Here is a 16,694-nt window from a genome sequence, read left to right on the forward strand (position 1 = left end):
CCCCTCCTTGTCTGTGACAGTACATTAGCGAATCTGCTTGGACTGAAGACTTCCCTCCCGGTCAAGAGGCTGTCGGAACGGGGCCCGGCTGATTAAGATGGATGTGTGTGGCTGGGATGAGGCAGGAACTGCCCATGGCCGCCCTCCTCCAATTCCCGTCTCTAGCCTGACAGCTGTCTATAACACTGCTGCCTCTACCTGTAAATTATCCTAATGTGGCCTGACAAGCAGGCTGCCCCACTCCTACAGGCAAGGCCACTCAGCGGACCTGCAGTGATGACATAACAAACAGAACCAAAGGCAGGACTGTGTTTTGCAGCAGCACAAAGGTGATCAACTGGAGCATGAAGGCACACGTGTGCACATAAACCCTGCACTCGCCTACACCTCCATCTTTGACTTTCTCCTCTGAATATAAAGTCTGCTCCGCTCTCTAATGCTTCCCAGAAATGAACCCCCTCCAAGGCCAGATCGATGGGCGACGGCAGCCGTGCATAATTTTAAAATCTTCTGCGCACTGCGTGGTTTGGCTAAGTACCATCGCCAAGGTTTAATGTTTCAAGGTTCGCTTATGAGTCCAGTTTCGTTGGCATCCATCTGGAAAAAGTGCAGTGCAACTTTGAGGCTTCTAAAAACAACCTTTTCACACATGCACTGCAACTTATTATAGACTTCACCTGGAGGAGCTGTATCTGTGAATGCAAATAGTCGCCAAGGACCCAACCCTGCCATGTCCCTCATCCAAAGCCCCGGTGAGCCACATGTGTGAATCAGATGACCAGGTGTCCAATTTCATGTGGGACTGGGGAGCATTTTGAGACCATGTCCAACATGTTAACTGGCTCTAGTTCACAGAAGTTAAACAACTGCGGGACACTTTTCTAAAATCTGGCTTTTATGATGGCTGTGCAAAAGGCGGCATCGTCGACTCTACGCCCAACAGGGAAAACTGCAAGTCATCACAAAGTCACAACCTATAAAGATTTAGTCAGAATATGATCAAAACTCCCACAAAGAAAAGGAAATGCAGCAACAACAGAAAGTGGCAAAAACCTAGAAGGAGAACTATAGCAGCACTGAGGATTTTATTGCTTCTTTTTCATCAAGACCGACTGGAAATCCACAGGAAAAGTGCCAAATTCTCCCTTTAAGCTCATTATTTTACCCGCTAAATAAATAAATAAGCAATAATAGAAATAAATAATAATAGCTCATATCTGAAAATGATTTAACAAATTCAAAGAAAGCCGAGCACCAAAATGAAAAAGTCCTCATAAAGAGCAGAAAAAAAGTCCCATCCATGTGTTTGTTCAGTTTAATTAAACAACCTCCAAAACAAAACTTTGCCTTGTTCATTTCTTGTCACATCAATAGTAAGGTAGCTGTAAGAGGAAGTGTTTCCCAATTTCCTCTCTGGGATCAATAAAATTAATTACACTGCTGTTATTTGTTGATGATAATACAGGACAAAGCTATTTATTCTGCGGTTGCAAATTAATTCTCCTTTCTACAAGTCTGCGCCGTTTGACAAAAATGAGCTCAAGGCAACGGTGAAAGAAAAACTAAAGTACTTTCAGCTGCTTTAACAAACATTTCCTGCAGAAATCGATTCACAGAAAGAAAAAAAAATCCTTCATGTTGCTGCGATGACCCCTACCCTCTCACCTCTGTTTCCAAGAAGCGCCGCAAGGCCCTCTTCTTCTTGATGCTTTTGCGGCGAACATAAACGGCCACGCTGAGCGCCAGGATGACGATGATGAATAGGCCGCCGATAATGCCAGCTGCTATTAGCGGTGTCCTGTAGAGACGGAGGAAGAGAAGAAACATTAACATTGCTGAAACATTAAGAAACTAAAAGGCACTTTGAAAGAAAGTGCAAACCTCAGCCAGCGAATTCTCCAACCTGCTGTTACACCAAAACACACACTTAGCAATTCAGATTTAACCCTGTACTCAGAGAATCTGCAGTCTTGTGCTCGATTGGCCGCGGATAAGAAAAGTGATGCTGGATATCTTCAAAATGACGTCAAATCTCTGATCAAGTGACTCACTTCAGTCAATTTAAGAGCTCCAGTGTTGCCAGTGGAACCAGTGGAAACTTTCAGCTTTATTTTGAAGGTGCACAAAGACCAGTAAGTCGAGTTTAAAGACCTGATACTTATGTGTGACTTGCTAAACAATGACCTGGTCCCACCTTTGGTGTCCAGCATGTGTAAGTACTGTATCAGTGAGAAATAATTAGAGGTAGGTGCGTTGCATGATTCATACCCAGACAGCCTATAATAACCTCCCTGCTGCTCTTACAACCAGCCTTGTCTGACTGATGACTAATGCTTTCTAATCGATCAACCTTATTCTTCCACCAACAACCATCCAAGAAGCCTTTACACCTTTGCACGGCGAGCTTATACAACTTCCCACCAACTCTGACCTCCCCCTCAACTCCAAAACTTCTCTGTCCATCCCCTTTCGTTTTGTAGCTTCGGTTTACAATCAAAAAACAAGCTCGAACACAGAAGCACATTTCCACCGCCATGTTTCCAAATAGGCCAATCCTACAGAGCACACAGCTATTTCCAAGTGACACATGCTTCTATTTTCTCGGGTCAGAAGAAAAAGCCTCTGAGGCTATGTGCTCCTATTACTTGGGCCGGTGGAGAAGCTACAGCTTGTGCTGCACTGGACTGGATTTCCCCTAACATGGACATTATTATCTGAGTTTAACGCTTTTTTTTTCTGGAACGTGGAATTTATTTCGCCATTAATATCAGAGAAAATAAGACAAGACAACAACAACATTAACATTATCCATTAACATATTGCTTAATTGAAGCGTTATAAACATCTACGGCTTCTACAAGATTATTATTGATTTCGCACAAATCATAAACAGACAATTATTCATTCTGCATTAATTTGAAATGAGCAAACAAAGATAGTTATTCCAGCCCAGAAAGAATATTTCAGGGGACACCATGGCTGCAATGTTGATGTCAGAGTGGTGAGTATTTCAACTTTATTTCTGATGACATATCATGAATATTTTATGATTTATGACAGTAAATATATTACAGATTTCTACTTTAAGTTACTTATGTTAACCTAACCAAGTTTTGTGCCTTTATTTTGAAAGTTTCCCTGGATGTTGCTTATTTATTATTGCTGCACGTGCAGAACTGAGAACATGATGCACAATTTTTTTTAAACATGCAAATCCCTCCTTAAATCATAGACTTTCTCTCATTTTAAACAACCTTTGGATACTTTCAGATCTCATTATATATATCATTATTTTTAACTCTGTACATGATTTGAGCTGTATGGGTTCACACAGTTGGTTTTGTGGAACTATAAGGTTAAACTCTTGATTTAGAAAATACTTAATTTTAAACAGCACTGCAATTGACTTTGAGTTAATTTAAATTTGGTTTCCAGCATGATTTATTATCTGTCATCACTCCCAATAAAAATTAAAAGTGCCTATCTTTCACAAATTGCTTCTGAGTCTTCTGGGTAAGAATCTGCTTAAGGCAAGCCTAAAGGTTGGAAGTTAAAAGCTCTTCCTCGTCACTAATAACGCTGCTAATGCATTTGCCATTTACATACCTCTTCCACATGTCTACTATGATGCTACCACTCAATTCTGTCCTTCTATTACTCTCTCTTTCTTTATCCTTACCCTCTGTATTCCATTTTCACCTTCTAACCAGAGTCAAAATAGTCTTTGCCCTCTTTTTTTTTTTTTAATTGGAAACACAAAACAGAATAAAATAACACGTGCTTCCACCTGATACGTGAAGTTCAAAACTCTATTAGCCGTCGAGGCCATTAGCAGCTAATGGAAGACTCATGTACCGAGGAGCTTTGGTGAGAGCAAGGTGCCGCAGCGTTTGCCATATCGATTCTGACGAACCTAAAGAAGGGGAGGGGGCTTGAAATTTACAAAGAGGCTGTGGGTTTCGACATAATGAGATATACAGCCATGTGGTGAATAGTAATGCAGCAGTTTGGAGCGATTAGGTCGAGGGGAGGGGAGGAGGGGACAAGGAGAAACAAAAACAATGGAAAGAAGGATATGGGAGGGATTTTCAAAGACAGGAAAAATAGGAAAGATGAAATTATATGCAACAGGGAGCAAAAATCAGAAGTAAAGCAAAAAAAAAAAAGGTGGTTAGACAGCACTATAGGTGAGAGACGGGGGAAGGACTTCTCTAATTAGGAGGAAAGGGTTTACAGCAGAACAAGCCACTCAGGGTCACCGCATGAGACGGGGGAATAAAGAGCAAAAGAACAACTCTGGGACTCAGCAGAAGCCTTCCACAGGGAGCAAGAAAAAAGGTCTCATTTCTGTTTAAAAGTAGCTCAAGACCTCTTTTTATGGGTTTGCTGGTTTGGTTAAATTCTAATGAGTTTGTCACTCTTTTGAATGTGCACTAATTGTAAAGATCAGAGTTGTTGTTGTGTCTTCAGGCTATTTGGGTAGCAAACTCTACTACACTTCTTGTTAATTCTACTTGGTTATTTTCCTGCTTGTTTATATTAGTATAATGGTAGTAGTTGCTAGTAGCGATAGAGGCGGCACATTAATATATCAACTTTAGTTTTAGTCATCTCGCAAGACTTAAGATTCCAAGTCAGTTTCAAGTCTCTTTAGTATAGTGTGACACTCAATGTGTGTATTATAATGTGTGTGCAATTATCCTGTGCAATTATCCATATAAGTGTGTCCTTTAACTCTTTCAGAGATAACACAATTAGAAACATATGCAAGCATTAACATTTTGTTAAAGGAGAAATATGTAATAAGTTTACCATAATGTATCATAAAATGACCGTGCTATGGCATCAGAAATAAAGGAAAAACGCTGAGTTGAAATACTGACTTTCAACATCTTGTGTTTTTCTTTGCCTGCTTCACATTAAACAGAGTTTAAATTAATGCTGAATGTTCATCTGGATGAATAAGTGTCTGTATATGAATTGTAAGAAATCCATAATAACCTTTTAGAAGGAGTAGGTGTTTATAACAGTTATTAATTAATTAATTAATTAATTGAGCAAAATGTTAATGGAGTCCAGCAGTGCAGAGCAGTGGGTTTTGGTTTTCAGGATAATAAAACTTAACTTTACATTGACAGACAACTGACAGTCATTGTCAAAGTATAATGTTATGCTCTGTGGGCTCAGTATCTATGGCTCCAACTTGCTTTTTGGACCAGGGTCTTAAATATTCTCCTTTAACGTACGTTATGATTCATTACAGGAAAAGTACAAAATGTAAATATGTCACATTAGTATGCAGAGTACTATATGCTATATTTTGTGTACATTTCCCTTTCAAAGTGTTGTCAAGATTAATTTTACACAGCTGAGACCAAGTGTTTTCAATGCATATCTGTAATATTTAAATATGCCAAGGTCTATGTCACTGCTCCATTTATTTTTTATGATTTGGGATTTAACCAGGTCAAAATGTATCACTTCAATATTTTAGCTTTTTATAAATATTTCAGCCTTTAAGTCTCAAGAGCAGTTACGTCTTTATGGAATCAACAAATCCGTAGTAAGTCAAGTCTCGAGTCATGAACGAGGAATAGTTTGACATTTTGGAAAATATTGTACACCGACTCACTTTGTTGCAGAGAGTTAGAGGTGTAGATTGATAGCACTTTCTCGTATCTGTGTGTTAAATATGAAGCTAATGGTAAGAGATGGTTAACTTGGCTTAGCATCAGTGTAAAAACAAATCACAGACTACACACTACATATGCAACATTATGTTTAACATACTGTATAAAGTGAACTCTTTTCAGATATACTGCCCTGTGTGTTTTATGTTTCTGAGAGCTGGAGATGTGTAACCATGGTAACCCCTGCCAATGATGAATTAAATTCTTACGCCTTGCAAAGCGAAACTTTAGTTAAATTTAAACTAAAGCATTATTAAGTTATACCAGAGCTGCCATCATCTGTTATGTTGTTATCACCACTGCACTGCATTGTGGGATATATATGCTGCTGTAGTGGCGAGTGTACACTGTGATATTTTCCCAGATTCTACAAAATCTCACATACCGTTTGAACCTACAAAATAGCATCTAGCATTGAATTTCTAAGGGTTACCTGGCAACCTCACTATGCTACCTAACATGCATAAAACATCAACTTATTTTATTTATTTATTTATTTTAACCATTTTTGGTTAGGTAGGTTAGGTTAAAAAAAGGTTAGGTTTAAAATGTGAAATATAGACACTTTTAGCCTAACACATAGAATATTTAAGTAAAAAAAATTGGAGAGGAGAGAGCTGACAGAGGTAAATTGCTCAACTGTCACTGGATCACAAAGGGAAAGGGGGCAGGACTTAGAAAGGGTCAATTGTCCCCTGATGCCAGCTTCATTCAGACACATATGAGAGTGGTAGGCCTATTAATCTTCTCTATTCTCATCTCCACTACAATCACAACCACTTCATCTTACAATAATTACAATGAGGGCCCTGATAATAATTAATGATTAATAATTTCTAATAGGCTGATTCACAGAGGTTCCACTGACACATATTAAGCACTAACAGTGGCAGAAATTAGACTTCAAGATTCAGATAAAGTTTAGACCAGAACAAAAGATTCCTAATCAGCCATCAATTATAAAACGCAAAAGTGCCTGCACTCTCTTTAATGAGTATCATGAGAAATTTTAATGAGTAGTGGCAGTATCTGATGGTGGTCTCCCAACTCCACATTACAAATTTATCCAGAGATCCCTTACCTGTCCATCATCCCGACGCAATCTTGGAGTCTTGGCCCGACGCACCTGCAGGGTAGACAAACCAGAGAGATCATCCATTAAATCAGGGACAGGTTATGAGTAAACCTCATGTTGTCTTTCTGCCACGTCAATCAGCTGTCACGGGGCAGGGACCTGAGGAAAATTGAATCCAGAGCACGGCTGACCACTTGTCAAAATGACAGGAAGAAGCGTACGGGCGGGAAAGCATTGTTCCTGTTTGTTTCATGTGATATTCAGATGGAGTTCTGGACTGAGAGAGACAAATCTGCGTCATCTGGTTCCTCAAAGCACTTTCAAAACAAAGCGGCGTTAAAACCTTTGGGGAAATTAACGGAAAACATCTCAATCAAAGAAAACTAAGGCGCCCTATTAAAAATTAATATCCCCTATTGAAGTGGTGAGAATATCTAGAAACAAGGTATAATAAGGCTATTTGTTTCTCCATTGAGTATTTGTCCCTTACTTCACTTACTTCAAAGATAAAACACAGAAATAAGGTTAAGTTTGATGATGAGGAATAGTTGGCGGTGTGCAGATGATTATATTCTGTCTGTATCAGCCTGATAGAGCTCACATTAACATTACTGCCAGGGTATAGCAGGTTAACGAGCGGGTAACATAAAGGAAATGCAAAGGTATAATGGAAGAACTAAAAGAGGCTGCATGCCCAACTCACACACTCCCTCCAGAAAGTTGCAATGTTGTGACTGCCAGGATTAACGCAAAATTTAACACAACAGTGAATGCAAAGTCTGTTTTGTTTGTAATCCTGAGGCTCACTTCGAGCAGTGCGGTTTTCATTCCTTGATTCTTCCTGGCACAAGGTGCCTTTGATTTTTTTTTTTTAAAGCAAACAAACAAAAAAGAGAGAGAGAGAAAAAAAAACACTCAACTTTTTGGGGGCAAAAAAAAAATGCCTAAAAACACTGCAGCATCCATGACAAGTTTTTAGAAAAGCTGCCATTAGCAATGTTTTGTTTTAACCCATGAAAAACCAATAGTGATTTTGAAATTGCCAGGACAGTTGATGAATGGGTCCGCCTCTTCTGAAGACGTCAGCAAACGCATCACAACTTGGGAACTAGCTCTCGGAAAATTTCCACCCCCGGAGTCACGAATACCACGAGAGTGTGGCGTTCAAACAGACTCTTCCTGTGAACACAGAAAACACGACCCTCTTTGAAGGCAGCATATATCCCAACTGCTCTTTAGCGACTTTTAGCAAATTTCACCTGCAACTTCACCATTTTGGTCCACTCTTACAACAACAAAAAACCCCCCACCTGTATCAGACCTATCCAACACCAAATAGCAGACTAACACAGTTAGTTGGTTAACACAGTGGAGCATTTAGTAGCTGAAGAGCCACATATTTCCTTCAAGAAGTGGTGGAGACCAAAAATAGAGCTAAAAGTAGACTGAATATTGGACTTGCATCAGTTGGCCAGACACATAACTCTTTTTTTAGTATTTTTAGTGCATGCATATTTCCGTACATGCAAATCTCCTGTTAAATATTTCAATTTGACTCAGATTCAGGGCCTCCTCTCTCTGATTCAGCATCGTTAACAGAATCACTTCTTCCCAAACACAAGTAATACTCACGACGGTTCCTGCCTCAACAATCAAAGCCACTGGAAGGTAGTGCTGATAACAGAAGTGGAGTTTTTAGCATTAGGTAAGCAGGAAGTGATTAGAGCAGACTCTTAGCTGCTCATTAATTCTAGCTCCTTGAGTGGAGGACTCTGAACAGCAGGATAGACACAGGAGAACAGTTTCTGAATGCTTCTGCGTGTCTGTTTGTGTGTCTGTGTGCGTGTGTGCAAGCTGCACGAGCACGCGAGACACAACAAATTACATAGCAAATTAGGAGAGCAGGCTAACTTTGGAATTAAAGCGGGTGACAACTGTGGCTCCTCCAAAGTCACTTCGTTGTCAATTAAACGGTGCACCAAATAGCTAATTAGCGAGCAATCAGTGTCTATATCCAATGTAGTGTGTACGTGGGTGTGTGTTTGAGTGTATGTGTGTGCACATTAGCCACATAGTTTCCTCCCTGGATCACTGGAGAACAAAGAACTGGTCTGACAATAAACTTCATGGGGCAGGTACAGTACATATTTTTCTTTTATTTAAACAGTTTTACTGCTCCATAATCACGGCATCTTTCTATATATTTGTTTTTCTTTTCTCGGTAAGGTAGAGCAGGGGTCAACAGGCCCCTTCCTCAAACAACAGTGGGACTCTTAATACTATTTGTGGGATCATGTTATGGAACTATAGATCTTATAATGCCTGGGAGGATGCAAACAAGAAATATAGCGAATGCTCTGGGCTATTACTTGAGACTTTTTTTTAAAGCCTGCATTAATTTAAGTTCTCATCTTGATTTCATCATCTCTTGATTTGAGAATTAGTGATGTTCACTTTAGCCTATAACTGTATGTATTTTGACAAATTGTCACTATTAAAATATTCCAAATAAGCTTTTTTCTATTATTTCTAAGCAGAAATATTGATGTTTATTCATGTGGAAATTAGAGATAATGATGATGATGATGATGGAAAGCGTAAGTCACATTGAATCTAAAAATATGTGTATTGTGTATTTGTGTTCAGATTTATGACTCTGAAAAGAAGATGCGCAAAAAAAAAAGTGGGAATTAAGTTAAAGTGCCTTAATGGCCTCCATGGGCTGATAAGCAGTCAAATGAGCCAAACTACCACATCTGGCACAATTTAAAGTATAATATCTTTCACTGGATTACTTTTATAGTACAAAAAAGTTAAAAACACAGTGATTTTCAAGCAGTCATCTGTTTTCTGTACAGACTATTACTGGATTACGTTGATGATATTAATAACTTAAAAACATGGTAATTTTCAACAAAGTTCTGATGTTATATGTTGCATCACTTTGGTGGACTGAAAGTGTCAGAGACGCTGGATCTAAAAATATGCATTTTGTGTCTGTGTGATCAGACTTGACTAAGTTAGAAAATGAAAAGAAGGAGAGTGATGTATATTGTGAGAATATGCAGCCAAATCAGTGAGCCAAACTACAATAACTAACACACTGGTACCATTTAGAGTATGTCGAATGAGCTATTAGCAACTTCTTTTCACAATGTCCCCGTGGATTTTGAGACAGCTCTCACTGGAATACTTTAATAGTGAAGAACATTATATAGTAGATGCAGATGGAGTGTCTTTTTTCTATCATTTCTACACAGAATTACTGACATTTATGCATGATGAACAACAGAGATAATTAGAGAGATAATTTTGATGGAAAGTTTAAGTCGCACTGAATCTAAAAATGTGTGTATTTTGTCTGTGTGTTCTGATCTGACTGAGTTGTGACTCTGAAAAGAAGGGTTATGATTAAATGGTGGTTAAATAAGGGACAATGTACAGTGAAGGGGTCATTATTGCTAAATAAACCAGGTGACTCACTGCGCATTATCAAGCTTATTACACAGCTCCTTACTATGAATTTTAAAATGATTTTATTGATTTAAATATGATTGTATTGCTCTATCAGAGTCTATGATCAGAGTATGTTGATAAGTGGCCCAATCATCAGACCAAACTACAAAATCTAACTTCCTGTTGTTTTCAGAACACCTGCAGGGACTGGTCCCTTTCTCCTCATGCACACATCTCTCCCTTCGCGCCTCCTCTTGAGGATCGAGTGATGCGCCTTCTGGTTTAATTGTGTGCCGTACTGAAGTGTCTTTCAGTGATATACAAACCCTTTAGCGGCTGTAAGGGAGCTATTCTCTTCCTGACACTGACCTCCGACCTCTGCAATGTCTCACTTTGGCTCGCAGCCTCAAATACCCGGCCTCGGCGTGTGTCTTGGCGTTAATCCAGAGCACCCTGTGGCTGGAGGGCAGGATAAGATGACAAGGCATGATGGAGGTGTTGTCATGCCAACGACAGATTAGTGTTCACAGAGTCAGAAACAGGCGTCTGTGTGAGTGAAAGCTGTCATGGAAAGAATTATAAAGTCTAATCTATGTTCTCTGCTTTCTTCCTTTTCTCCCTTCTGTTTTTTTTAAATATATCTTGTCTTTTCGGTCTCCTTCTTTACCCCACAGGTTGACTTAGGGAAGGGGGTAGGGGGTAGTGGTGCTGGTGGTGGGGCTAAAGGGTGGATATTCGAACATGACACAAAAGTACTGCCCTCTTGGAAACCGATAAAATGCAATAAGTGCCCGTCCAGTGCACAAAATGTGGTACAGTGCCCTCTAAAGTGCCCTTCTTGTAGACAAAATCTGGCAAAGCGCCCTCTGAAATGCCCTTCTAATGGACAAACCATGGTAAAGTAATCTCTAGGGTGCCCTTCTTGTAGACAAAATCTGGTAAAGTGCCCTCTAAAGTGCCCTATTAGTGGTCAAAATGTGATTAAGTGCCCTCTGAAGCGCCCTTCTAGTGAACAAAATGTTGTACAGTACTTTCTAAGGTGCCCCTCTTGTAGACAAAACCTCGAAATGTGCCCTTTAAAGTGCCCTTCTAGTGGACAAAATGTGGTAAAGTGTCCTTCCAGTGCAGAAAACACAATGCAGTGCTTCTCTACATACTATATAGCCTCTATATGCCTTTACATACTTAAATATGCCCCTTTGTTTTTTTTTTATTATCATGAATGTTTTTGGCCTACTGCATAGAGGTGGTGTCCTTTTTATTTTTTTCACCCCTGCCCCTCAGACAGCCTGTGTCCACCACTGCTTTACCTTCAACTCTGCCTCTTTAAAGCTGCACTGAGATTATCAACACTCATCAACAAATAAAATGACCTGCGATGTGAGACAGCGCATTCAGTCCCTTTTCACCGCGGATCATATCTTCAGTCCTGTTGCTAGGTTTCAGCGCTCTGACTTTGTCTACCTCAGCCCCTCACCCTCCATCCCCTCTGTTTCCTGACCATCCCCACTGGTTCAGCTGCTTCCTTGATGGTATGCTCCCAGTTTGGAGTGAAAAAAAAAAAAGGAACAGGTTCACGTTCAAAGTCAGAGCCACGCTGACATCAAAAGACGAAGGGATGAAGACATAAACCCAGCATGTTGGTATACAAAGAAGGTAAATTTTCTTTGTGTCTACAGCCTCTCATGCTTTTGAAGACTTGTCCTGCTTTGGCCTCTGGATTAAAGGTTGTTTGTGTAGAGGAAAAGACGGGTGGTAGCGAAGCTGTGATTTTATTTTCAGGTTTGTTTTGAAGTCTCTGAGACCATGTGGACTCCTGCAGTCAGAAATCTGTTATGTACATCACACTTCCAAGCAATGATCTATATTTTTATTACTAAGGGCCCAAAGTCATGTTTTAGCATATTCAGTTTTCAAAGATTTTAAGACTTTAAGTTAGTCACTTTTGCTTAAACAATAGATTCATTTTCTGTTGACGGGCAAACCAATTAAATGACTAGTTGTTTCAGCACTAGACTCTCCTAACAACTGTTCTTGTTTGTGTGAAGTACCAAACAGGGTAGAAAACCTAATTGTTTTTGACAGTGAGTACTGCAAGCTCTCTCTTTATTGTTCTGGTGTAAGCAGAATAGGTCAATTATCTTTTTTTTTGTTGTTGTTTGTTTGCAATGTTGCACAGAGAGAGCTCTGTCCTGTAGCTACAATAAACACTCTATAATGAGGTAAATCTGGGCTTTTTGGATTCTCCAGTGCAGATGCAACATTCTGCTGCAGACTCATGAAATATTTTAGGATAATTTTATGCCCGCTCGAAGCTCTTGAGGTGCCCTTTTGCTGCAGGAGATGTTTTGATTTGTGACGTCCTGTGATCACAGAGGATTTGGGTGCTCTTTGTTCCAGCCAGCATGTGTTTTTCTACAGAAACACTTCTTAAAAGTGCTTCTTCCACCTACTCCTTCGCTTGCAACCTTTCTTCTCTTACATTTTCCCAGTGTACAACCCCTCTTGCTTCCCATCTCCCCTCTAGCCACTGTCTCTCTGCACCCATCCCTTCATTCATAGTTCATCTGCACTGTACTCCACATGGCCTTGAGGGTCAATGCATTCTGCCCCTGACCGAAGGGACCCCAGAAGCTTGCTACAGGTCGGGGAATCTAGCAGCCGCAAGATTAAGTCATCTTCTTTTTCTTTCTTTTCTCTCCTTGGGAGGGAGGCGGCTCATGTCCAATGCAGTATGTCTCTGGGATTCTTTTAACAGCATAAAAGCACCTAAGCCAGAAGACGCTGAGGACTACGAAGGCGAGCAAATGCTTTAAAGAAATGCATTAATTTTTATACATAGACACACATCTCTACAAGTCATCCCTTCTCTTACCCCTGGGTGCAGTTGGCATGGCAGGGATGACACTCGTTGTTGGCCTTGGCGTACTTAAAGATGAAACTGTTGGCCCCCTGCAACCCATCGGGGCACTTCTCCACGCAGTTGGGTCCATCTTTGAAGTGGAGGCATTTTACACACTGGTCCGGGCCCTGAGAGGAGAGAGGCAGAACAAGGAGGAGGAGGAGAGATGAGAGGACGGGTTAGGAGGAGGAGGAGGAGGAGGTGGTGGTGGACAAGGGATGAATAAAGAGAAAGAGGCGGAAGGAGCAGTGAAGCGATTAGATGGAAATGTAAGACAAAATGATGGGCAAAGAGGTGAAGGAAAGCAGCAGGAAAAAATAAAGTTAGAGAAAATGGAATGAGATTGAGCCAAAGGAAAGAATGGAGATACAGAGAAATGTATGAGAGGAGAGAGTACAATTGAAGAGAATCAAATTCAAACCTGGTGAATCATGTCAATTTGCTCACTTCCTAGCATGGCTAATGTAGCAGGCGGGACACACATGTATAATTTATAATGTGTGGAGCAAAATTGCCAAGAGTGTATTCTGCTGCAGCCCCTGTTAAAATTGGCAAAATGCATAAGGAATCAAGTCATGTCAAAGTGCGGCGCATCGAATGTGATGGAGGAGATGACAAGTGGTAACTGAGCTCAGCTGCAGCGGGATCATGAATAAGCAAGATGGAGCGTGGTGTGTGTGTGTGTGTGTGTGTGTGTGAGAGAATAACTGATGGTGTACCTGATGTGTGAGTTTACGTGTGTGCATGTGTGTTTGAAGCAGTCGCTACTTTACGTGGGTATTTATTTTTGATGGGACAAGAACACACAACACAACACACAAGTCAAAAAACAGCTCCAGAACATAACAAGACAACAAAGACTTGACAAGACATAAAAGATGTAACAAGATGTAAAAGACACAACTATGCAAAAGACATAAGTCAAAGATGTAAAAGACAAAAACAGCGTAAAGACACAGAGGACAATAAACAGCGTAAAAGACAAAAAAGCTGCAACAAGATGAAAAAGACATAACAAACTACAAACGTCTTAAGCAATGTAAAATACATGACAAGACCTAAAAGACATTACCAGAGAAAAAAGACTAAAACAAAAAAGCTGCAACAAGATCTAGAAGATGAAACAGTACGCAAAACACTTAACATGACAAGACAAAGACATAAAAGACCTAAAAAGATGAAAAATGTCATAAAAAAAGTAACAAAACGAAAATGATGAAAAAGATGTCACAAATCGGAAATGACGTAAAAGACGAACCAAGATGAAACAGACAAAACAAGACAAAAAAGAAGAAACAAGATGTCAAAGATGTAAGAAGACAAAAAACACGTAACAAGATGAAAAAGACACGAGACAAAAAAGAAGTTACAAAATGTAAAAGACAAAACAAAAAATAAACAACGTAACAAGATGAAAATGGTATAAAAGACGCAGCAAGACGGAAAACAACCAAAAAGACATAACAAGAGGAAACAGACAGACTGTGGAGGTTAAGCTTGGCACGGAAACAGCCAGTAAAACTGTATCTGTACTTCGTGTGTACTTCAACCACGTCTGGAAAAGATGTGCGTGTGTGTGTGTGCAAGACTGTATGTATGAAGAGGGCTGCATTCTGGCGCCCTGTTGCTAATGACGACCGCAGTGACCTGATGGACAGCCTCTCCCGGTTTGACACATTCAGACACATGCCATCAATAAACATTATTCTCACTTTGCATGTGCGCGCGCGTATGCATGTGTGCACGCGAGCGCGACCGCATACAGATGTCGGAGCGCATTCGAGTATGTCTGTGCGCGCCGTATGCATGCGTATTTGTGTGCGAGAGCGCCTGTGGATGATTGACTCTGGTGTTATTTACTACTCAACTGTGACCAGCATCTCAAAGTCAGCAGCCTCTGTGCATCCTTGAGGAGTCTCAGCCGCTCTCTATTCATCTCTTACTCTCCGTCTCGAGGGACAGTCATAAAAGGTTACTCACACAACGACTAAATTCCACAAACCAAGTCATGCAGCACATTAGATACGACTTTCTGCGGCGTAACACTACAAATGTAAAATTAGCTTCTGTTTGAAACCTTTTTGGCTCACGACCCCTGACGAAGTAAGATAATCTTAGGGAAAAAAAACAACAACAGCGTGTTCGTCTGCCTCCCTGTACCGTCTGTGGCATTTAAACACAAGCACATTCATCCCTAAATCTTTAAAAAAAGGTCACAGATATTCTTCATTTTTAAAAGAGGCTACGTCACTTCTTAAGACAGCTAAGCAGTGTTGTGGGTTTTTTTTTTTAGCAAATATTACTCAAACAGGAGTAAATAAATATCTGTTGGGGATTATTTTCAGCCGCAGCTTAACACACAACTGGTGAACTATTCATTATTTATGGCAGCGGGGCAGTTTAACTCAAAATTAACTACAGAGCCAGAGTTGATCTTTTTATTGTGATAAAAAAGAGCTCAAGGCTGTCACCAAAATAAATGAAACACAAGCAATTTAATCAACACATATTGTAGACTGCATGAAGAATAAAAAATATTAACTGCAAATGTCAAAAAAAGTAAAGCAGAGGTCATTTGAAAACCTTCCAGTTGACTCACTTTATTAAAGTTTGGAAAAAAAGCTAACCAGCATAGCATCTTTCCAACATTATTTTAAGTATACCGCCAGTGGTGGATCAAGTATTCCCATCAGTCACCTCAGAAAAAGTACCATTATAACACTTCCATGACGAGTTAAAGCCATGTATTCAAAGTTTAAGGGTGAAGTCATCATTTTCTCTTTGTAAACCCACCGGTCTCATTCCCAGGATACTGAATACCGACGTTTTGGGTTTTTAAAGCGTCCTGAGCACAGCAGAATGAGAAAATAAGAAGGTACGGGCAAAGGACGGGGTTTCTTTGGACATGGGTGATGATTAAAGAAGAGTTAATCAGCAAAATTCAAAAATATAAGAAAGTAAATGTGCAGAACGTCCCCCGACATTGCTATATCATTATATTACATATATACTGATATAATGATATTATATTTATTACTCACACATGTTATGTGTAATACTGTATCATATTTTCTAAAATGTTTGTTTTGTGTAAAAAAGTTTAATCTGAAAAGTATCTAGTAGCTAAAGCTTTAAAATAAATGTGGTGGAGCAAACATACAATATTTACCTCTGAAATGTAGAATTATAAAGTAGCACAAAATTGAAATACTTGAGTACAGTACAAGTTAATTAAGATTGTACTACATTCCAGTACTTTCTGTCACTCTAAGACTGTGAGCGTTTCTGTATTTGCTTGTATTTTTACATCTCGATGCCGCATTTTTATTTTGAATCCGTAAGCTTGTGTCTAAATTTTCTTGTTTTCGCAGATTTTTAAATGCTAAATGTGAAGCGCGTGTTGTCAAAGTGCTGAAGATGTTTTCCTCAGTATTTGCGTGTTTTCTTCGGCTTCAGTGCATTGAGAGTTCTCGCCCCCAGGGTAGTGCTTCATACTTTCTGGACAACAATGGTTTTGGTCGTTCTGTAGAAACTGTTGATGATAAAAAATGCAGAATATTACGGGACTTAA

General features: G+C 39.8%; 1 protein-coding gene across 5 annotated transcripts in view; it reads right to left on the reverse strand.

Moving 5' to 3' along the window:
* Window positions 1-16,694, reverse strand: part of LOC146304607 (receptor tyrosine-protein kinase erbB-4-like) — a 319,877-nt gene that overhangs the window by 60,126 nt on the left and 243,057 nt on the right. For all 5 annotated transcript variants that reach the window (XM_084713356.1, XM_084713357.1, XM_084713355.1 and 2 more), the window contains exons 15-17: window positions 13,097-13,251; window positions 6,772-6,816; window positions 1,666-1,798 (exon numbers count right to left, since the gene is read on the reverse strand). In XM_084713356.1, coding sequence (XP_084569482.1) covers window positions 1,666-1,798; window positions 6,772-6,816; window positions 13,097-13,251 — 333 coding nt within the window. The remainder of the gene's footprint in view (window positions 1-1,665; window positions 1,799-6,771; window positions 6,817-13,096; window positions 13,252-16,694) is intronic.

Source organism: Lutjanus erythropterus, chromosome 24, assembly GCF_056507025.1.
Source record: "Lutjanus erythropterus isolate fLutEry1 chromosome 24, fLutEry1.hap2, whole genome shotgun sequence".
Taxonomy (NCBI): Eukaryota; Metazoa; Chordata; class Actinopteri; order Lutjaniformes; family Lutjanidae; genus Lutjanus; species Lutjanus erythropterus.